The 23,303-nt window shown below is 40.7% G+C and overlaps 1 protein-coding gene across 6 annotated transcripts in view; it reads right to left on the bottom strand.

The window, feature by feature from the left end:
- The window catches only part of CNTLN (centlein), a 267,553-nt gene that overhangs the window by 190,210 nt on the left and 54,040 nt on the right, over positions 1–23,303 (bottom strand). For 3 of the 6 annotated variants that reach the window (XM_062018632.1, XM_062018637.1, XM_062018634.1), the window contains exons 1-2: positions 8,332–8,414; positions 8,069–8,256 (exon numbers count right to left, since the gene is read on the bottom strand). The exons of 1 other annotated variant lie outside the window; for it this stretch is intronic. In XM_062018632.1, coding sequence (XP_061874616.1) covers positions 8,069–8,161 — 93 coding nt within the window. In that variant the 5' untranslated portion in view covers positions 8,162–8,256; positions 8,332–8,414. Of the gene's footprint in view, positions 1–8,068; positions 8,310–8,331; positions 8,434–23,303 lie in introns of those variants that run through there. 2 more of the 6 variants (XM_062018636.1, XM_062018633.1) reach the window with 2 other exon arrangements.

Here is a 23,303-nt window from a genome sequence, read left to right as displayed (position 1 = left end):
ACATCCCTGATGAGCTGTGGCACTCTCTCAGCCACATTCCTGATCTTGGCCCCAGGCAGGCAGCACACCTCTCTTGACTCCCCACCTGCTCCACTAATGGGTCTCTCAGTGCCCCTTAGCAGCGAGGAAAAGACATCCTCAATTAGTAAGAAGTTCTCAATTAGTAAAATATCACCTGATTTTAGCAATAAGAGATGCCAGGTTCCCTTTGAAATCAAAGCTACAACGAATGAAGACTGTTGGGATTTTTAAGTGGGTAGATTGAACCCCAATCAGCACTCTCAGCAAATAAAGAGATCCTAGGCTGGAAACTATAAAGCAAAGCTAATCAAACCAATGTCCTTTTGTGAATATCAGGAATAGCATAAGTGAATGCAGAGGACATGTGCTTACCTCTTCCAACTCTCCGTATTTCCAGCAACATAAGACACTCAACTGGATGTGGAAAATCCAATCCCAAATCACAGTGCCTTCATCAAAGCAAGGATGTGCTGAAGTTTCCCACCACAAGTTACTTTAAAGAATCTTTCCTATCCTTTAGTTACAGAACAGGGAACATGAAAATGTCTGTAGTTCAGTTGTTAGAAGACTGATAGCTAGGACACCAAAGATACATCTGCTTTAGGAATGCACGTTATTTTGCATCTAATTAAATATCTTCCACAAAAAAACAGGACTGCAAGAAACCAAGCACAAAAGATGTTACAAATCAACTACCAGCTGGTTTGAAGAAATACGTGATTAAAGAGAAAGCATATGAAAGCTAAAGAAAAATACTCTTGGCCCAGAAATTCTACTCACAGAACGAGCTTCCAGAGATATAGCAAATCATTCTCATTACAACAACGAAAAATAGAACCAAACAAACCACTCGGATTTACTATGCTTGCAAAACCAGCACCCACTGTCTGCCTCCCCCCAAAAATACAGAATCACAAGAGAAAACAAGACGGGGATAAAACACACACTGGACCTTTTAAACGCATAGCAAAGATAGAAACTCCAGGGAATAACAAGAACATAGGTGATGGAAGATTCTCCATGGAATGGAGATACTTGAGATACTAAGGTGGTAAGCAGTACCATAAAACCATAAAATAGAATGCAGCAGTTAAAGCAAGTAAGAGACCAGATGTCTCGTAACTGTTTGACTGCCTTTCCAATACCCCCCAACAACGTCAAGCCAGTCACAGCCCAACAACGTCAAGCCAGTCACAGAAAGGTAATAACATCTGAAAGGAAACAAAAACTAAAAATAAATTTAAAACAAAACTTTCTTTTACAGTTGTTTTGAGGGAAAATCACTCAACTACTCATGCAATTCTGAAGTAAAATTAGAAGAGCACTGAAATTAAAAGCTGTTTATTGACTATCAAACTACTTATGCTTTACTGCAGACACAACAATTTTTCCAAATACAGCATAATACAGAAGCAAACACGCTTTAAATATATCTTTTACTGTCTCAACTTTAGATAAGTCTTCTCAGTAGACAATTTGAGTTTTGGACTATTTATTTGGCTTCTGTGGTTTTGCAAATTCCATCACAAAAGTAGAAGAAAACACCACTCTTCGCAGAGTGACTTCAACAAAATTGTTGGTTTAAACAGGTCCTCCCTTCAAGATCTCATTTATTATGAATCAAACTCCCACAATGCTTTCAGGAGTATTAAAGATAATATTAAACAATGCAAATCTAAGCTGCTGAGGTCAAGACTTACCAGAGAAATATTAGTTTTAAAAAAGAATAAAGACAGAAAAAGGAAATCTTCAAAATATCATATCTGGCTCTGTAGGCACTTTTTCTTGGTAGGAGGTGTTACCTTAAAAGACAAACTAAATATAAAGAAAAAGGAACCTCATTTTAAACATTAAGGCACCCATCTCAGATGAGAAAAAGGGTAAGCTACTCCTGGATCCTGTCACAGAAGAAAGACAACAACAAAAGTAGACGCCTGGAATACTTGTGTTTGAGAAAAGCAAGCATACACAATACCTCCACTAAGACTCAGGAGCTTCATTAGCCAAAGAAGGCCTCCATGTATTTAGCCAATGGACTCAACATCACAACAGACTTCAGTTCCCCATGGAGAAACTTCCTTTTGGAACTGCAGTTTACAAGACGGTGAATAAAATAGTCCAAGGAGGTGCAGAGAATTAGAAAAGCAACTTAACATACTTTATTCAGGTGCTAGACAACTGTTGGATACATACTTTTTTGCATTTACAGCCTTGTTCAATGTTCCTTAGAAGCAATGAAAACCTTCAGCCTCAATCATTTGATAAATGTGTGGGGTTTACCCTTTGGACAAACAAACAAACAAATGCTTAAGGCTAATCCTTTACATATAGTACATTGTTAAACTAGATTTCAATTGGGAAGTCGGTTTAAGAAGTGCAGTTTATGTCCCTGTGAATGCACTATTCAGAAAAAAAAAAACCAGGCAATTTTACCCAGTTGCTGCAATAAAAACTAACGTCCCCTCACTAATGTGTTCTTCTAAAGACATAACATTTATTTATATCTGGTATTCCTGCAAAGGTAGTCTCCAAAAGAGATAAACCTACCCAGCAACACAGAATGTAAGACAAGGAAAACCATAATAGAAAATGAATAATTTTCACTGTGAGGGTCTTTACATACTGGCATGAGTCACCCTGAGGGACTACAGCCTCCAGCCAGGAAAACCTGACTAGAGATCATCCTCAGAAACCTACCCTAGGGAGTGGTGGAAAGGATGCTCTCAAGAGGTCCCTTCCACCTGAAAACACTTCCATTATTCTGATTAACAGAACCTACAGAAAATAACCAAAGGCAATCTGTCATGGTTTGACATGAAGCTGTTTCTGGTAAGGGGCTGTAAAAATGGCTCCTCTAGGCAGTTGCTCAGAACTCTCCCCAGCTCTGAGCCAGACCCACTTCTGGAGCTGAGCCAATTAGACACCTCCACAATCACCTTTAAAGAAGTTGGAAGAGGAAAGTTCCTACTGTTCCTTTTTCTTCTCTCTTCTTTTCCAGCTGGTGGTAGTGCAAGGAGTTGGGAGAGAGAGAAGCAACCATGCAGACACCAAGGTCGCCAAGGGAAGAGAGGAGGAGGTGTGCTGGAGCAGAGACTCCCCTGCATCCTATGGAGAGGACTGGTGAAGCAGAGATTTGTTTGCATTTTGTTAAAGACACTGCATTGTTGAGGGATCTGCAATGGCGGAAAAATGTTATCTACACAGAGATGCAGATAAGCAGGTACTTCTTTATTACGCAGCACTGGGAAACAGGGAGGATATCTCTTCTAATCTTCATGGTTTTTATACATTTTAAACAAAGAACTACATTTGTCAACAAAAGCATGCATAAAATGTCCATCTTTCAATTTGCCCTTTACCTTGATTGGTTCCTAACTATTATCAAATTTATCAGTATTATAGTGATTGGTTAAAAGAAAGGTATCAGTCCATTTGTTTTAGTAACAGCTAAGGTAACATAACAAATACACATACCAAGGTCTTGTCTTAACAGGTCCTTATCATGTGTGGTATGTAACTCTTGCAGTTTGAGCCTTTTGTAATTTAAAGGAGTACTTAAAGTGATAGGTGACTAAAATTTCCAAGTGCTTAGCTAATTTATTAGACTATTAGCAAGTGCTTAACAAGTACTTAGCTGGTTATTGTGGTGTTAGGTTATTAACTAAAATAGTTTTGTATCTGCAACAGCACCAGGGGTAATGACTCAATTCATTAAAGACCCTGTGCCAGGGGCAGTGACTATGGCCAGAGGAGGCTGTGTCCCATGTGAGGGACCCAATATTCACAGAAGCTGTGGCTGTGGGGAAGAACTCACTTCAAAAAAGTTCATTAAAACTATGCCCAGAAGAGGCCCCATCCCAAGGGAGGGATTCTGTATCTGCAGAAGCTGCAACTGTTGGGAAGAACCCATACCAGAGATATTCCTGAAGGACTGTGTCCCAGGGGAGGGACGCAGTATCAGAGCAGGGGAAGGATGCCAGGAGTTGTACTCATCGGAGAAAAGAGAAGCAGCAGAGCCCACCTGTGAGAGACTGACCACATCCCCCATTCCCTGCCTCCTGCGAGCTGTTGAGGTGGGAGGAGGTAGAGATATCGGGAGCAGTGAACTGGACCCAGGAAGAACAGAGGGATGGGGGAGGGAGATTTTAAAGTGCTCGTTGTAATTTTCTTACCGTTCTCTCTTTTTGCTTTTTGATGTCTTCTGTTTCTTATAGATCATACAATTAACATTTCTTACTTTCCTCTCGAAGTAGAGTAGTAGAGTCTGTTTTGCCCAGAACCTTAATTGTCAGTGAGCCCTCCCTGCCCTTGTTTCAATCCACAACAACCCTGCTTATCTTTTTTACTCTCATTTCCCTGGGCTCTCCCACCATCCTAATGAGGGTGCAGGGGTATGTGAGGTGCTGAGCAAGAGACTGTTGTGGTACTTCATTGCTTCATTACATCTAAATGCAACTAAGTAAATCACAAGCAGTGAAATATAATTCCACTAAAGGCATTAGTCAGTCTGTAAAAATACTTGCATTTCAACTGTGAAGCAATTAGAAAATCATAATATTGCCCATATGAAATATAAACCTAAAATGGATTAACCATCCCTAAACAACTTCATCAGTTGACTTGTAAATCAGTTGAAGAATCTCAGTGAAGTCTATTTTAGTTCTGACACAAATTTGGAGTAACGTCATGAAACTTAAAAAGTAGTTATTTTTATTAAAACCTACTCTGGAAAAGCTGCATAATGGACAAGGTTATCACTTTTTTACCTCTCTGGTTTTCCTCTTCTCTACGTAATAAACACACGCTTGAACACGTCTGTCAACATTTATCAGTGGAATGATAAAGCATCTAGATGTCTCTACTGCAATGCTTTCAGAGAGGAATTTCCAGCGAGGATAGTAGGATGGCCTGGACAGCAGAGGACTTGCCCTGGGTGCAAGAGGTTAAAGCCTTGTTGGCCAAGCTTAACACTCATAAATCAATGGGTCCAGATGGGCTGCATCCTAGAGTGCTGAGGGAACTGGCTGATGTGATTGCTAATCTGCTCTCCATCATTTTCAAACAATCATGGAGGACAGGTGAAGTGCCTGAGGACCGGAAAAAGGCCAATGTCACTCATCTGCAAAAAGGGTAGGAAGGATGACCCAGGAAACTGAAAGCCAGTCAGCCTCTCCTCCATCCCTGGAAAGGTGATGGAACAAGTCATCCTGAATGTTGTCACTAAACATATGAAGGAAAAGACAGGGGGAGTCAACAGGGATTCACCAAGGGGAAATCCTGTTTGACCAACCTGAGAGCCTTCTATGAGTGCATAACCTGCTGGCTAGATGAGGGGAGAGCAGCGGATGTCATCCACCTTGACTTCAGCAAGGCTTTTGACACTGTCTCCCATAACATCCTCATCAGAAAGCTCAGGCAGTGTGGCTTGGATGAGTGGACAGTGAGGTGGATCGAGAGCTGGCTGAATAACAGAATCCAGAGGGTGGTGATCAATGGCACAAAATCGAGTTGGAAGCTTATGGGCAGTGGAGTTCCACATGGGTGGGTTCTGGGGTCAATCTTGTTCAATATCATCAACGACCCGGATGAGGGGACAGAATGTACTCTCAGCAAGTTGGCTGATGACACCGAACTGGGAGGACTGGCTGATTCCCCAGAAGGTTATGCTGCCATTCAGTGGGATCTCAACCGGCTTGAGAGTTGAGCAGAGAGGAACCTCCTGAGGTTCAACAAGGACAAGTGCAGAGTCCTGCATCTGGGAAGGAACAACCCCATGCACCAGGACAGGCTGGGGATTGACCTGCTGGAGAGCAGCTCTGCAGAGAGAGACCTGGGAGTCCTGGTTGATAATAAACTAAATACGAGCCAGCAATGTGCCCTCGTGGCCAAGAAGGCCAATGGTATATTGGGATGCATCAAGAAGAGTGTGGCCAGCAGGTCAAGGGAGGTTTTTCTCGCTCTCTACTCTGCCCTGGTGAGGACTCATCTGGAGTCCTGTGTCCAGTTCTGGGCTTTGTAGCTCAAGAGGGACAGGGAACTTCTGGAGAGAATCAGGAAGTTGGGACATCCCTTTTTTCTACTGTACGTAGCAACAGGACAAGGGGTAACAGAAACAAGCTGGAACACAAAATGTCCGTTTAAACAGAAGGAAAAACTGTTTTACTGTTCAGGTGAGCAGTGTAACTGCCAGGGAGGGTGTGGAGTCTCCTTCCTTGAAGGTCTTCAAGACCTGCCTGGACACATTCCTGTGCCACCTGATCTAGGTGGACCTGCTTCTGCAGGGGGGGTGGACTAGATGATCTCTAAAGGTCCCTTCCAATCCCTATAATTTTATGATTCTATGATGCCTTGTTTTTAGAAAGACAGGACTCTACACAGAGCTGGAAACATTTCTGCAGAACACTGACTGGGTTTGTTTTCAAATTCAGAAACTACATTCGTGTTCTTTTTCACTCACTTCTCTCTCAGAAAACTATCAGATCTGATACAAGACAATGATACAAGAATAGCAAGACGACAAATGTGAGACTTGAAGAAATACATTTTAAAATATTTTCTGGTTGCTGATTTCAAAATTAGTGTAATGTCAATGAATGAATCTAAAGGGGAATCAGATACTTGACTGTAATTTGTGCACACCAAGTCACATTACAAAAGTGATTAGAAATTCAGATTTGTACTGTTTACTCCAAAGTTTCTATTATTTATAATGCTCCTCAAAAATATTTTATGCTGCTATATTTTAGTAATATATAATTTATCTTCAGATAGCAAATGTAAAGAGCACAGGGCCTTGTTTCTGCCTCCAGCAAATTTTGTCTGATAGTCCACATCTGCATATGAAGAGGAAACTAAATTATCATTACAAAGTTTTTTCCAAACTTTTCCCACAAGACATTCAAGATACCACGAAACAATTAATTGTTCAGTATTTCTAAATAGGAGTTTTATTTACAGCTCCTTCTCCCCATAGTTCTTCTACGCAACAAGTTTTTCCAAGAAATCTAGATTCTACGCATAGCAGAAATCCAGTGTCAGGTGCCAATGTATCTACTCCTGGAGAGTTACAAGCCACTACTAAACCTGGTATTTTCTGTTCACAGACATGACATCCTCAGCCAAGGTCTTCATGGATTTGTCCAGACACAAGGATATACTGCTTTGGCTACCAAGAAGAGAGTGAGAAATGACAGCATTAGGCATCACCTTCCTCTCTACTATATTCATTAGGTGCAATACATTTGTTAGGCAGAGAATTAGGCAGTGTAGATTTCTATGAAAAGACCTTGCATTACCAACATTTTGTTATTTTTATTGAACGTACATAAACAGAAAGGCAAGTTAGAAAAATGAGAGTACTTACAGGGTGTACCTGTAAAGGGAGGTCACAGGGAGATGGTCTGGGTGTACAAAAATACAACCATAATTATTCATAAAGCTCTCCCTCCCAGGAACAGAATAGCTATACTTAATCCTGCTGCAAAGTATTGGGAAAGACTAAGTGACCTCTAAAGGCTCCTTAAAGATTGTCATTTCTCTAAAATCCCTCTGCTTGTTCTTTCTTCCACGAGTTGCACAAAGTGGCATCTCAGTACTCTTGCTGTAACATATCAAATAAACAGTGGCTTCTTGTGGAGAGGAAAAGGAGAAGGGAGCGGGGAGAAGAGAGAAGAAAGAAGAGGGCGTTCAGGCCAAGGGCTTGTTCTTAAAGCAAAGCAGGAGCCGAGGACTGTTTAAGTTAGCTGGCGGAGCCGCCTGCCCCGCGCACGGGCCTCTCAGCACGGCCGCGGGGCCGCCACGTCGGAAGCGAGGGCCGCGGCCGGCCGCCGCCCAACAGGTGGGCGCCGCTGCCTCCTCGGCGCCACGGGGAGCCCGCTTAAGACGTGGTGGATGCTGAGGCAAATCTGCCCGCCCGCGGCCACTCGACCCTCCTGTCCTACACGAGTCGGGCGCCCGGGGCTCCTGCTCCTCGCCTTGCCTCCCCGGGAGCGGGATGTGCGCGCCCGAGCCCAGCCACGCCGCTCCGGGCCGTCCCGTTCTTGGGTACCTGGCACCGGCTCAGCTCCTCCGCCAGACTCCGCAGCTCCTCCTCCAGCTCTACCACCCGCGGTGCCACCGCCTCTGCGCGCCTCGAAGCCATCGCCGGCGTCGTGCCGAGAGCCTCCCACCCCTGCGGAGGGAGGCGGGGAGCTGTGCCTGGCGGAGGGGTTGTGGAAGGCCCCTGCCCACCCGCTCCTGAAGGAAACGGGAGAGAAAGAGTGCCGTGAACCACACAAATGAAAACTTTTCCCCCCTCTCAGCTGCACTTACCGCGCGGGCGAGCGCCGGAAACCGCAGAGGAGGAGGACGCGGTTCAATGACGTCAGAGCAACTGCTACCCCCAACAAAAAGAAGGGGCGCGAGGGAGGTTCGAATTTGCCCGCCCGAGCGGCGGGGTCGCGCATGCGCTGTGGCCGTAGCGCCGCGCCGGCGCCCGCGCGATGTCATCGGTTGTGAGAAGAGTCAGAGGCGCGTGCGTGTGCCGCCGGCGCCGGGGCCAGGACCAGGGCTGGGGCGTAAGGAGCGGTCGGGCGTCCGTTTAGGGGAAGCGAATGCGGAATATTGGGATTAGCACCTGGGCAGGCCAGGCTGGGGGAGCAGCTCCCGAGGCGTGATTGAGCCTTGTTTTTTCTCATCCAATGTAGAAACAGGTGACGCCAAGCCGAGATGCTGAGCGCAGGATCTTGCGAGTGCCTGGGAATTCAGCATGTTTCTGTCCTTCCTGAGCCGTAGAAACACCGAGAGTTGCCTCGCTTCTTTGTTGCGAATCTATAGAGGTTTCCACGTGAGCGATGCAAACATTTGAGGATGTTCTGCTGTAGGATGCTGAAGCTCCAGCGTATTTTAGAGTGAGCCTTTTGGGATTTTTTTTTCCCCCCTTTTTTCCGAGTTTGATACTAAAAAAAGGTACTAACTAACTAGTTCTTGTGGGACAACGGGCAGAAACCTGGTTTTAAAGTAGGTCTCGATAGTGCTTTAGGATGCACAAGCACCCGAACTGCTTTACACTGGAAGATAATTCAGATTTATTATTTCCAGACTTGGGTTTGAGAGCCTACAACTGAATGCTAATAAAGGCACAGAATATATAACTGTTACAGTACAGTAAATATTTTGGCTGGTGCTGCTACGTAAATGTGGTGGTCTTAAGATTGTTTTTAGAGAAGACTAAGGAGGGGATCTATTAACACAAGTTTTGAAGGGATATGTGAAGGGGATGGAGCAACACCTTTATCAGTGGCGGGACTAGAGGTAACAGGCATAAACTGAAACACAAAAAGTTCCACTTAAATGTAAGGAAAAACTGTTCTACTGTGAAGATGAAGGAGCTCTGGCACAGACTGCCCAGGGAGGTTGTGGAATCTTCTTCTCTAGAGACTTGCAAAACCCGCCTGGACACGTTCCTGTGTGACCTGATCTAGGTGGCCCTGCTTTAGCAGGGAGGTTAGACTAAATGGTCTCTTAAGGTCCCTTCCAACCCCTACCATTCTATGGTTCTATATGCAGAGTACTTGCTTTTGAATCATGGGTTAAACAGTCTGCCAATGCAAATCTCTACATGTTTCCAGTAGCCTTCATGTGAAGCAGAATACTTAGAAAAACACTATATTTTTTTTCTGAAACGAAGAAAGAAATTGAAACACGGAGTCAGGGTTTCGGGTTTTTTTTAGCCTGGAAATTAGCACCAAATGAATTGCATGCCAAACAATGTCCATATTTTGTTTTAAGAATATCATACATGTTTGTACACAAAAGTGACATGTTTTGCACTCCATAGTAACTTTAACGCAGATTTTGGAAAGGTTGCTTTAAATGTACCACTATGACAAGAAACAATTTTTTTATTTGTGTGCACGCAGAGAAAGAGGTTAACATATCATGTGAATTATAACATGTTAAATGTCTAGTCCTTCCACCTGTGGCCCCAACAGAAAAATTCTGGCATCCTCGGTAGTAGCTTTTCCCATAGAAGTTCCACTTTGCAGCACATTGAGCTTTAGAGTACTTTCTCGGAAGAAGAAAGTGACCATGCAACTTGGGTCCAAAGTATCTATTTTTTTATAATTTTATACAAAAATGTGGTTTTATTCTGACTTCAATTATTATCTGTGCAATCGTGAATGTAAATTTAAAAGTGAGAGACCACATTTGAGAATTCTCTGTCCAGTTACATGGAGATGTAAGGAGATTCAGCAATTACCATGTCTCTTCTTAAAACACCTTTTATGATTTTTATTGTTGTTCATCACTCTTTGTATCATCTCATATTCATGATCTTACACTTTCAGTTATTTATCTTTGCATGTTATTACATGTTCGTTTAACCATAATGATCACCAGGCTGTAATTCTAACATGTTTACATTTTAAGCTTTTTGAGTAGCTTTTAATTTTTTTTCCCCTTAAATTATTCCATCACTGTGTAAATATGTAGCTTTCACTTTTTCCACATCCCTGCCTTTTCATAACTGTCTGCTTTTCATCTGTTTTCTAGTATTTTTATCATTGTCTCCTTGACCGTTTGTTCCCAGTTACACATGGTGGGTGATAAGGAGCTAACCTTACTTAAAAAACAATATATTTGGATTAACTGCTAAACAACTATTATAACTAAACAGGATTTGAAAACATTTTCCAAGTACAAGGTCGTTCAAAGTTTAGCTGAAAAGATTCAGTTATTACAGGGGCTAGGTTCACAGCTTGACACAACACAAAACAAAAAGGCACAATCCCTAAAACTTTACAACTTGAAAGAGACATTTGTGCATTTGCTGTTAGTGTAGACACAACGTATTACCACAATATGCACACAAGCAACACTTTCCCATTAGCAGAAGCTTGGTTTATTGACATAATATTTTTGTGTACGGTTTAATCACCTTATTTGTTCTCCTACCATTTAATTAGCTGTCTCCCTAGATAAAGTTTCGAGTTATTAACTCAAACAGTATTGATGATAATTCTTAAAATAGTGTAGAAAATCTGAAACATGCAGTTGGCAAATTTTGATGAGTTAGGAGACCTTGGCGTATTTTGTACATTGTCTCTCTCCCAAGACTTTGTGTTTGGTAACACCTGCATTTACAGCTATCAAATATATGAGACTGTTAGGCAGAATTCTTCCAAGCCTAAATATTTCCCTTTGGATTTAATTTTTTTCAAATAAACAACATTCAGGTTGAATTGGGTCAACACAAGAAATTTTCCTAATACACAACTGTTGAGTGAACATGCAATTGTTTGTGGCTTTTGCACTTAGAAGAGGGTCTATTGGAAATACATGACACAACTGAAATCTGGTTGCTGAGACTTTTGTCACAGTGTCTGTGAAAGTTACACAAGTAAAAGTGCTCTCTAAGTTGCCTTGGTGGCAAGAAGCATAAATGGGTTTTGTTTAGGGGTTTCGGGCAGCTGGGAAATTCTACAACTTTCTTGAAACATGCCCATATTACAAATATGTTGCATCACATCATTTCTGTGTCTATTTTCTCTCTATATATAAATGTGAAGTAGTACATTATTCTGTCCATTGAGGTAACCCTCAGTGCTGCATTAATTAGAAGTTAAGGAACATAGGTATGTAACAGAGCAGTCGCATTTTCTTTTAAAAGAAAGATGTCATTACTGTTTGGAATTTAAGTAGAAGTGTAAATGTTTTCTACTAATGAAAGTTGCGGATCTCTTAGGATTTTTATGTTTGCTATTCTTGTTCATCCCCAGGAGTTTGGTAGGAAACTGCATCGTCAAACAGGCACTTTCTGGAAGATGCTTTTCAGCTACAGTGAGAAAAGGAAGCCAAAATTCATGAAATTATTTCTAGCAGGTTTTGGCAATATACTTAATATTTTAGTAATTTATATGTTTCTCGGAAACATATTGTAACCCTAGAAATATGTTAGATCTTGTTCAGACAATGAATTCAAAAGATACTTCCAGTCAAAGTTTCTGGAGGTTTTGTGATGTGAGTTTGATTTGTTGTGGGGTTTTTTATTAACTGACTAGCTATAGCCAGCATGTCTATGCATTCACGGCTGCAGGGGACATTGTCTTCATTTTTGTGCCAGCCATAAATTGTAACATAATGGTAGTAGGAAGAATAGTTTTGAGATATTAAAGTGGCAAGGTCTGTAGGAAGAAGTATTTGGGATTAGACCACCTGTCATAACTGAGAGGACAGGCAGACTGTTTAGATGGAACAAATTCATGGAAAAAGGATTTGACCAGAACTGCCTGTTTGTTCCAGCTACATCTAATAAAGGATACTGCTTCAGACCTCATTCCAACCACTATAACCACAATAATGCAATTGAATTTGCACAGGTAAAAAGAATAGAGTTGGAAAGGGTCAGCATGGGAGCCTAGATCCACTGTCACAGGCATCTTGAGCTCCACAGTCAGCATGACTCACTTTTCACTCAGTCTTTTTTAATGCATAAAAAAATGTCTTTTTATCTCACAAGCAGAGGAGAAGGTAGCAGAGGTGTTATTTTCCCCTGAGAATACAAGAGGCAGAACTAAATAGCATCCTAAAATGTATCAAAATGACTAGGATATGGCTTAATAGGGAAGTTAGCCCTGGCTTACTCTCTGCTTCTCTAGTACACACTATGCCCTATGTATAGGCTGCATATGTAAACATCTGTCATGGTTTAGCAAGGAGCTGGTTCTGCTTGGTAACAGGGGGAGCGGGTTGCAGTGAAGACCCACTAGACTCTCCCCCAGCTCCTGGGTTCACACCCACCTCCGGCCCGGCTGGGCCAATCTGGTGCCTCTGCCATCACCATTTAGGGACAGGAATTTGAAGTGCTGGTAGGAGGTGTAAGAGTGGTACAAGATGGAGGCGACCATGTGGATCCCACAGTCAGAGGAAGGAAGGAGGAGCACCAGACAAGAGAACCATTTGCAAGCTGTGGAGGGCAGTGGCAGGACTGAGAGCCACCAGCAGCTCCATGTGAGTGCACCTGGATGGGCGAGAGACTGTGTGAGGAGGCGGCCATGGCGCAGGCCGTGCTGGAGAGCCTGCGCGCCACAGAGCAGACCCACATGAGAAGCAGAAAGGAACTGCAGACTTTGGGATAAATGCACATCAGAGCAGCCCGTGCAGGGCTGCTGTGTGTATGAGGCACCCCATGGATGTGCAGGGAGGATGGGTGCAGAGCCCACCTGCCCTGAAGAGAGACAAAGGGCAGAAGCTATCAGGAATAGACTGACTTGAAACCCCCATTCCCTGCGCATCTGGGCCGTTCAAGGAGGGAAGGAGGTAAAGACAACAGGATCAGGACTCTGAGCCGGAGAAGAGGGGTGGGGACAAGGTGGTCTTAAAGGACTGGTTGGACTCTTCATCATTGTACCACTTTGTGTTGTGTTGTGTTACATTTGTTATGTTTTGGGGTTTTCTGGTTATGCTTTAGTTGGTGTTGCATTACATTATTTTCTGTTTTCTTCCCCAAGCCAAGTAGCCTGGTCTGTTTTGTCCTGAACCTTAACCAGCAATTAAGCTCTCCCCACCCTTTGGCAATCCTCAGGTCTTTGGTCCTTGAGGCTAATCCTGGTCTTTTGTTTCCTGATGGGCCTAAACCACAACATCCATGACCAGGTTACATTCCCCTGGTTGGTACTCTCTGGCATTGTCCTGGGACTGACTCTTCCACTTATCCTTGCAATCAGGAAGGCTGTAGTTTTTCATTGTCTTTTAAGTGAGATCAGAGAGCTTGGCACTACACCCTTCAAGGCAATGAAAAATACAATATGCTGATATAAATTAGGGCACAAATTCATGGGCCAAAGCGCAGAGGAAGGAGATTGTTAGCAGTGTCCTGCCTCCTTCACTGTGTAGCACCTGCCAGGAGCATGGGGCTGAGAGGGAGGGACCGACAGCTGGAGGTAATTAGGAGGAGGAAGCAGATTCCAGAGTTTGGCTGTCCTGGAAGAGGGAGGTTGAGTTTGTGTTGCAGTAAGATGAGGAGATGGGTTTATCTGTGCCTTGGGAGTTGTTTGTTTCGTTCTTAATTTGTTTCCTAGTGAAGTTAAACCCCAGGAAGGAGCTGAGCTTCGACCTTGCATGTGGTGTATAGCCGATGTCATAGACTAACTGAAAGTAGTCACCTGGTTGTGGAAGGGTTGCATGGAAAATGAAGAGCTGAGTTCTATCACCCTGAAAGGGAGTGAAGAGTACATGGCCACCCAGGCTCAATGAATAAGACATGATACCCTTCTTAACCCAAGGAGTGGCTGCTGGAAGGGGCAACATGACCACCCAAGCTTTGTAGAGTATGCAGAGGACACAGATGAGACTCTCCCTAACCCTAGGGATGGCAGCTGAGAACATACACCTACACATCATCCCTCTTACGAGACCATTGCATTCATGCACATGTATGCAACCCAAGAGCCATAAACATACCTCACAATTGGCTCATAGTCAACCCATTTTTATTATTTGAAATCAGTTTTGCAACAGCATCTATGTTTTAGTATTGCACACTGGTGAGCAATGCACTGGAACATTCTAATTTTCTGACTGCAGATGGATTAAAAGAGCAAGTACTGTTGATAATTAAGAATTTCTGGTTTAATTTTTTTACAAAATCTACATTTTAAGTTTTTATCACTCATAAATAATAAGAAAATTTTGAACAACAATTTTAACCTGAGTATCTCAAAGTTTGTTGTAGTATGTTTTACCTCCTTTTACATGGTAAGGTGTAGTCAGGTTAAGTCACAGCAGGGTGGACAGCAATAGCTTTGATAAAGCTACAGTTATTAAATAGGGCATAAATCAGAACCCAGCAATGTTTTTGCTCAGAACAGAGCCAAGGCATATGATTTTCAAGTCTTTGTTTAACAATTCATACTGTCTTAAAAAAAAAAAAAACCAAACAAATTGAAAAAAAAAAAAATAAGCATTGGTAGTTTAGTCAAAAAATATTTTCAGCAATTAAAACGCTTTCTCTAGTTTTATTGATGTACTTTTATTACTGTTATGTATTATTTTACAGGCACTAGCTTTTTAAGGAGGTATTTGTTCCCTCTTCAAAATAAAGGAGTTTTTGACATATTGGTATAATAACCTTTTTGCCTCATTTATCTTGCTGAATATTTTTTTGGTTGAAATTCTAAGCTAAATGTCCTTGTGTTTGTCTCAGTTGACCATCAGGTTTAATCTACAGTTATTTACAATCACTTAAATTGACAATTCAGATAATACTTCAGTTGAACAAGCAAGATTCTATTTTTATTATCTATGTGCGCTGTGGCAGTAGCTAGGAGTTACTAGGAGGCCACTTTGTGCTGCAGTACTTCAGTTGCTAACACTGTTCCCAAAAGCAGCGTTTGCTATAAATTCCCAGCCCAAGGGAATACAAAACAGATACTGCACATTGCATTCTAGGGTGGTACAGCAGAGTCAGCCCAACATGAACTCTTCTTGCAGCCTGAACTCCATCATCACAGTGGGACTCAACTGACTCAATCCAGTGAGATAGGGCTCGTGTATTTTGGCAGTCGTGCAAAGTTGTATCTTTGAACTTTCCTTTCCTACTGTGGTTGAGTTTAGAGTAACAAAGTGAGACTTCATGTCTGTTGATTTAAGTTTTTAGACACACTTTTTACTCAACAGATCTGCTTCCTTTAGAGACAAAAAATATTTCAGAATAAGTACTACATTACCATCTGTATTTTCCCATAAACAGAAATATTATAAATGTAAGGCAGACTGCAAGTAAAATTATCTGGAATAAATTCAGAATCAAGCAATATTCTTTCAGAAATGAATTTTTTTTAACACCGAGTTTTGATAAATGTGACTGACTGTCTTATTAATTTCCTCTACAGTTGTATCCTAGTAATGTGCACAATTTCAGGATTGATTTAAGCACGTAAAAGAAGTTAATTAAGTTTTGAAGTCAGGCAGTAAGGGTTCAGATGAGAGCTTTTCATGCTTTCACGTTTGTGGAGTGGACAGGCAGTTGTCAGATTGTACTCAGATTCAAATTCACCAAAAAAACCCCTAAAAATAGAATTTTTTCAATAGTTTATTTTTAATTATAGTATAAAAGTCAATAAATATCAATCTTTTAGAGTGGTTTAAGAAGAATTATTGCTACTTTTTTTTTTCCCCCCGGAAAATGAGATTTAATTGTTGCCAGCTGTCACATTTAAAACTCCCTGTTATTGTTATTTTCCTTAAAACCCCTTCTGAAGTCTTTTGAATACAGAAAATTTTCTAGATTCTTTCTTCTGCTGCTTTTAGCACTTCTATCCCTCACAGCAGTATAGAAATATGACCCAAATGTGATCTAAGAGCTCAAAAACTGAAATTCAAATAAAAATAACTATTAGAAATCCTTATTTTATTACCATTCTATTTCCATGTGTTTTCTTGACACTTGGCATAAATAAACACTAGTTATCTCTTGTAAACAACAGCAAAACAAAATCCTAGGTTGTTTTCACTACCCCAAACAATGGTGCATTTATGCTAGTGAAGACTAGAAACAAATAGTAAAAAACTGCTAATGCAGATGCTAACATTTTTTCACAGCTTTACTTGTCTGAACTCTCACTACAGTAGGATATATTGAGGTTGCAAAAGCATAAAAGGGAGTATGTTGCTGAGACAGCGATTACCTTAGATTATGTATTAATTTGCCTTTACTCAGGAAATGAGGTATAGTTACAAAGAGAAGAATATGTTTAGTCTCATTTTGCAAGCTAACTCCTTTTTTATCCTCAGGTAAAGTTTTTTGTTCCTAATAATTGCCACGTTGTCACTTGTCTCCCCTGACCAATCCTCTGTCTTGACCACCTGGCACCTGACCACATATTGTGTTTTAGAAATACATTCAAAATCATGAAATCCCTGAGTTGCTCTCATCTGCTTCATGTGCTTTTTGGCAGTATTTCATGATCTAGGAAGTCCTCTGAGGTGTTCAGTTTTAGATCCTCACTGAAGTGTAATTTCTGAGATTTCAAGGTGTGAACGAGCCAAAGTTATTCAGATGTTGGTGCTTTGACAAACAACTTCTGAATAATCCAGCACAGTTTCATATTTAGTCTTACTCATCTCTAGTTCCCTGCAGATGGACAAATCTTACAGAGGAGCTTTTAGACAAGAAGCAGAGCAAGAAACAAGACAGTAACTTCTTGAAGTGTGGTATTTTTATGGGCTAGTAGTTGCACACCCTCCAGGAACACGAACAGAAAATATACTTTGGACTCTATGAGTTCTAACTACTTGTGTGCATGATTCCAGTTTTGTCTGCTATAAATGGGGGAACCTCCTCTGGCATATCTAATGAATTTCTCATATATATAGTGCTAATAGTGCTAGCAGGAATATTATCTGGGTTTTTTGGTTTTTTTTTTTTTTTTTTTTTTTTTTGCAGTCCGTTGCAGAATTTGTGACAAATAGCTTGATTTTTTAAGGAACATTTGCAAAGCTTGGTGCTAATGCCTCAGCTACGCCTTGCTCAGACACCACTTTGAACGTTATTTTTAGTGCTTACAAGATATGAGTCTGCCAAGTGAAGGAGAACCTCTTCATTCTGAAATGTTATCAGAACAGACAGAGAAAAAGCAAGCTAACACATGTGGGTCATTCAGCCCATTACAAATACTTATCTTATTGCTCATTATTTATTAGGAGGTGGTTCTGACCTCATGCTTCACAAAAAGTCCCATTCTATTATTCAGTGTAGGGGAAACAGCTATTATATTGATTTATATTATAGACTAAATGTTGTTTGTGGGACCAAGGTCACACTTGTGCTCCCCTGACTGACTTCAGCAAGGAAACATTCTCAGTCATTGTCCTTTTTACCCTGTCCCACCATTGTGTAGTGAGAAGCTCGACCTTTCTACTTGGAAATATTTTACAAGATAGTAAATACATGTAGGAAATAATCTCTGAGGTATCAGGAGAAATTGGAAGGCCTACATTTGAGCAGTCATCAAGTCATGCTGGAGAGGCACAAAATAACAATGCTTCAACGCCTGGAGGACACCAGTGGAAAAAAATATTAACTCTGAAAGACAATACTTAAGCAAGAAATTTCAGCAATGGTCAGTAATTCCTCCCAGTAGCTAAACAAAATGTGATTACGTGAAGGTAGGTCTCTGCCCTTAAATAGGATTCTTATTTTTTAAACATAAAAAATGAATCGCCGTGAGGGTTCCAAAAGATATACTGTGCCTGGATACAGCAAAAGATTTAGTATTCTAGTATCCCAGACTAAATCAATACCTGGCATCCTATCTGGCCCTGTTATTGAGAGAACATGATTTGCTCTTTCTTTGCATCACTTTAATGGATTTCTTTTCCTACTGAATAACACCTCTGTACAAATACTGTTTTAAAGTTTATTTGGGTGAAAATTCCCTTTCTACAAATGATATGCTTATGCAGGATTATATACAGCAGAGTGCTGCTTCAAGAAGTGCTGTTGCTTCTTTCTGTTACATTCTAATAACCAAAAGAATAAAAAGCAATGTATTTCACTGTTAACTTCACACAAAGGTTCAGGTAAATATGCAGTGCCTAACTCACTTAACAAATGGAAATTCAGAATCTACCCATCCTTAACAGCATTCAGGGTAGCAGAAAAAAGTTAGAAATATATAATAGAAGGTAAATACTATCCTTCATTAATGTGCTGATTTAAAAAATAATTACATTCATTTAAGTACTACTGGTTACATTGCTAAAGAATTCTCATGGAATTTGTGGCTTACAGAACAACAGAGAGGTGTGTATCCATGTGTCCTGGTTTCAGCTGGGATCAAGTTAATTTTCTTCCTAGTATCTGGTAAAGGGCTGTGTTTTCGGTTTGTGTTAAAAACTGCATTGATAACTCAGAGATGTTTTGGTTATTCCTGAGCTATGCACAGAGGTTTTGGTTTTTATTGAGCAACATTCCCATAGCATCAAGGCTTTTTCTGCTTCTCACTCTGCCCTGCCAGCAAGTAGTCTGGAGGTGCACAGGAAGCTTGGCCAGGACAGCTGACTTGAACTAGCCAAAGGGCTATTCCATAGGACATCATGCCCAATATATAAAGTGGGGGCAGTTGACAGAGAGGGGCAGATCTCTGCTTGGGCATCAGTCTGCGCGTGGTGAGCAACTGTGCTGGGTAGCACTTCTTTTTCTTCCACTTTTTTTTTTTTTGGTATATTGTATATTCTTTTTTATTACAACTGTTACTATGTTGGTTTTTGGGTTCTTTTCTCCATTTCTGCCCATCCCAGAAAGGGAGACGTCTGCATGGTGCTTACTAGCAGTACATTATTCATTTACACTCCTTTTCTCCCCCTTTATTTAACTGTCTCTAGGACTGGAACAGGAGCTGTTACTTTCTTCAGTCCCACCAGGCATATTGTCTTTGCCCCCATCAACTGCATTATTCAGAATGAAAGCAGAGTACTTTTATCTTGGACCCATGTGTAGACTATTAAGTATGAGTTGCAGCCATACAGAACAGCAGGCCACTACTTTCTGTCACACTTTTTCTTTATGTGTCTTTGAAAACCTGAGCAACGTATTTCAGTTCCTTGTAACAATATAATTTTATTTAGGAACATGTCAATTGTCATATTAGCCCTGCTTGTGATACCTCTTCTCAGTCCCTTTACTCTGAACAAAGAAAACTAAATGCTGACTATTTAGTCTTTAAATCCCTCAGAAGTTTGTTTGTTTGTTTGTTTGTTTGGGGGTGCTTTTCCTTGTGTTGCATCTGTATCCAACCCAGTCCTGATGACTAGGCAACATTAGACCCCAACGGAATGGTCACTCCGCTCTTTATTTCCTTCCTTCCAGCATATTCAAGTATACTCTTTCACCATCTCCATCTCTTTGATTTGCAGTTTACTTTCCTGAAAGATGCACCCTTCTTCTGACTTGTAACATGACCTGTAACTTGTGCTGCTTAATGGACATCCTTCTTTTCCAGGAGTTATCCCTCTATGCCCTCTTATTCAACAGTATCAACAAATTCTTAGGTAAACTGACAGCTTGTGTCTTCTATTCTTCTTCAGTTTTTCTAACCTACACTGTAGATTACTGTAATCTCTATCTTGTTTGTTCTTCAGACTGTTTTCCATGAAATCTGCCAGTATCTGCACTTTGGTTGTCACTATGTGGCTTGCCACTCAACCTACCACACATTCCCTGTTCTTTATATTAGAAAAAATAGGATACTTTTCCATCCAGCATACACCAACGGTTTCCTTCTGTTCAGTTTGATGAGCCATCACATCTCTCCAGCCATCATGTAGTCGATTTTTTGTTCCTTTTTTCATCTTTTGAATGGAGACAAAATAGAAGGCAAAAATGGTGACTACTACTACTGAAGACCACCATTTTCTTTCCAGGCCAGTTACTATCATCCCAAGGTCCTTTTACTCATAGGCTGAGGCAGTCCTTGTATAGACTGTACATAAAATTAATTTGAGGCTTTGCTATCTCCACAAAGCCTTGCCTACAGTATTTGTAATGTACTTTATTTCACTAAATGACACATATTTAGTACAGAGGAGGCAAGGCCTTCCCATGTAGTAGCACTCACCCACCCATGCTCACTGTTACTACCTGTTTGCTGGCAATAAGAACATCCTTACTGCTTTGTGCCTCCTCCTCTTCAGCATTCACTTTCTTCGCAGGACTCTTTCAGTGGGTTTCACAGAGATTTGGGCAAAACACACCAAGCACCCTCTGCTCAACACAACAAGAAAGTAGATGATGTCTACCAATTTTTCTAATTTCCTTTTATCCATGATATTGCAATGAAAATGACCTGGCTAATAGATGACTTTGGTGCTGATATAGATCTAAGAACTGAATTTTCCCTCAAATCCAGATTGTAGAGGAGCATAACGGAATTAATTTTTAAGCCAGTTCATACTGGCTAGGAGTCTATGTTGAAGGGTTGTGCAAAGTTCCAACACAAAAGCTAGGTATAATATATACATAGTTAACAGTGATTGCCTGAGCATATTCTGTAATGTTGGCTGCCATCATTCATTAAGAAAAAAATTATAACTTTGGGCACTCCTCACATAAAACGAAAGATTTACAGAAAGGGCCAGCAAATGCCAGTGTGAGGCAGTCAACCTGATGAAGTAATAGGAAAGAGATCAAAACAAATCAATTCCAAATTATCATTTGGATTTTTGGACTGTGTTGTTTGTTTGTGAAGGGGTGAGAGGCTTATTTCTTGTCATCTTGAGTAATCTTAGATAGTCAGAGAATATCTCAAAGTAGCTTTTCTCTTTGAATTAACAGTGTTGAAAGAAAGCAATTAGGTGTGGCCTTGATCCATTCATTTATTGGCAAGAAAAAATGTAACTGCTTTCAATAAACAAAGTTTGTGAAAGAACATGGATCTGAATTTCCAGTACTGTTACAGAAGTACTGTTTAATATGACAATGCCAACTCTTCATTGTGTAAACCTGTTACTATTTTTACAGCTTTTTTAAATGTCTCTCTGATACTAGATTACATCTCTTTAATACTAGAAAGTCTTTCTAGGTTTAGGGCTTAAGTGGTCTCACCACTGTCCATTTTTTTAAAGAAATTACTGTCATACCATATTAAGGGACCTTGGTACAGCACCTGTCCTTACAGCATTGTGGGTACATAGCAAATACACTTTGTCGAATCCAAAAATCCAAAATACACTTTGTCAAATACACTTTGCCCATCCATGCTACATTGCACTCCAAGTAGGGCAGACATTACATTCAGTGTAAAGTTGAACAGGCTTGGGTGACCTGAACACAAAATCTGCAGTAGAAGTGAAGTATACCATATCTCTGCACAGCACTAACAGGCAGCATGGCGTAACATAAACTGATAGGTTGTTTTGTTGTCTCTCATGTAAGAGAAAGGATTATCCTTCCCATTCAACTAAAAATATAAATGATAAAAAATATTATTCATTATCATTATTCCTGAATCATCAAGATACCTAAAATGTTCACAGAAACACCACCATATTTTTTCTCTGAAGGAAATAAACTGATGTTTTAAAAGACAACTGAAAGACTTCCAGTAGTAAGAAATAAAGCTTATTCACTTAGCAGATGTAAGATCTCAATTCATTTAATAGAATTTTATACAAGTTTCCAAACAATGCAAAAAGCAAGAGAGACAAAGGAATACTGGGCATTCCAAATGGAAAGCCTGAAAACCACATAGTACTAAGAAACTAAAGGTTAATTGAAAGTTTGATTGCTGTTTAGAGATGTCTATAAAACTGTCACCACCAAAACTGAGCCATTGTTAACCAATATGTTTAAAGATCACAATGGACTTTCAGCTATTAATAGATTTTTTTTTTTTTTGGTAGAAGTGCATTCTGTAAATATTCTGATTTCCTGAAAGAATAAGCAGCAAAAATAATGAGCGTCTTATAAGAACACAATAGTTAAGTAATAACGTCAAGGTTCTTGCAGCAATATTATTGTACAGTTGCTTAATTATTACACTGTCCCTAAAACAAGCTGTGTTTATCAATAGTGTTTAGCATCTATAGATAATTTAGTACAGATAATGAAAAAAAATCTAACAGAACAGAGCTATATGAATTATTTGTAACTGACAAAGTATTGATTTTGATTGAATGGCTCCACCATGCAGTATACCAGATGCTGAAATTTTATTGTTTAAAGCCAAATAAAATTGGCCAAAATGCAGACTTGATGTACAAATTTGAAGTATATGTGTGTTTAACATAGTATTAATACCACTGTTACCAGCAGTAATAGTAGCATTATTTCCCTCATGGCCAAGAAGGCCACTGGCATCCTGGGGTGTATTAGAAGGGCTGTGGGCAGTAGGCTGAGAGAGGTTCTCCTCCCCCTCTACTCTGCCCATGTGAGACCACATCTGGACTATTGTGTCCCGTTCTGGGCCTCTCAGTTCAAGGACAGGGAGCTGCTGGAGAGTTCAGCACAGGGCCACAAAGATGATAGAATGGAGCATCTGCCTTATGATAAAAGGCTGAAGGAGCTGGGGCTCTTTAGCTTGGAGGAGACTGAGGGGTGACCTCATTAATGTTTACAAATATGTAAAGGGTGGGTGTCAGGAGGATGGAGCCAGGCTCTGTTCAGTGATAGCCAATGATAGCACAAGGGGTAATGGGTACAAGCTGGAATATCAGAAGTTCCAAAGAAATATAAGGAAAAGCTTCACTGTGAGGATGACGAAACACTGGAACAGGCTACCCAGATGTGTTGTTGACTGTCCTCT

The sequence above is a fragment of the Colius striatus genome, chromosome Z (assembly GCF_028858725.1).
Source record: "Colius striatus isolate bColStr4 chromosome Z, bColStr4.1.hap1, whole genome shotgun sequence".
NCBI classification, from domain to species: Eukaryota; Metazoa; Chordata; class Aves; order Coliiformes; family Coliidae; genus Colius; species Colius striatus.
This window is presented reverse-complemented; position numbering and strand designations above follow the sequence as displayed.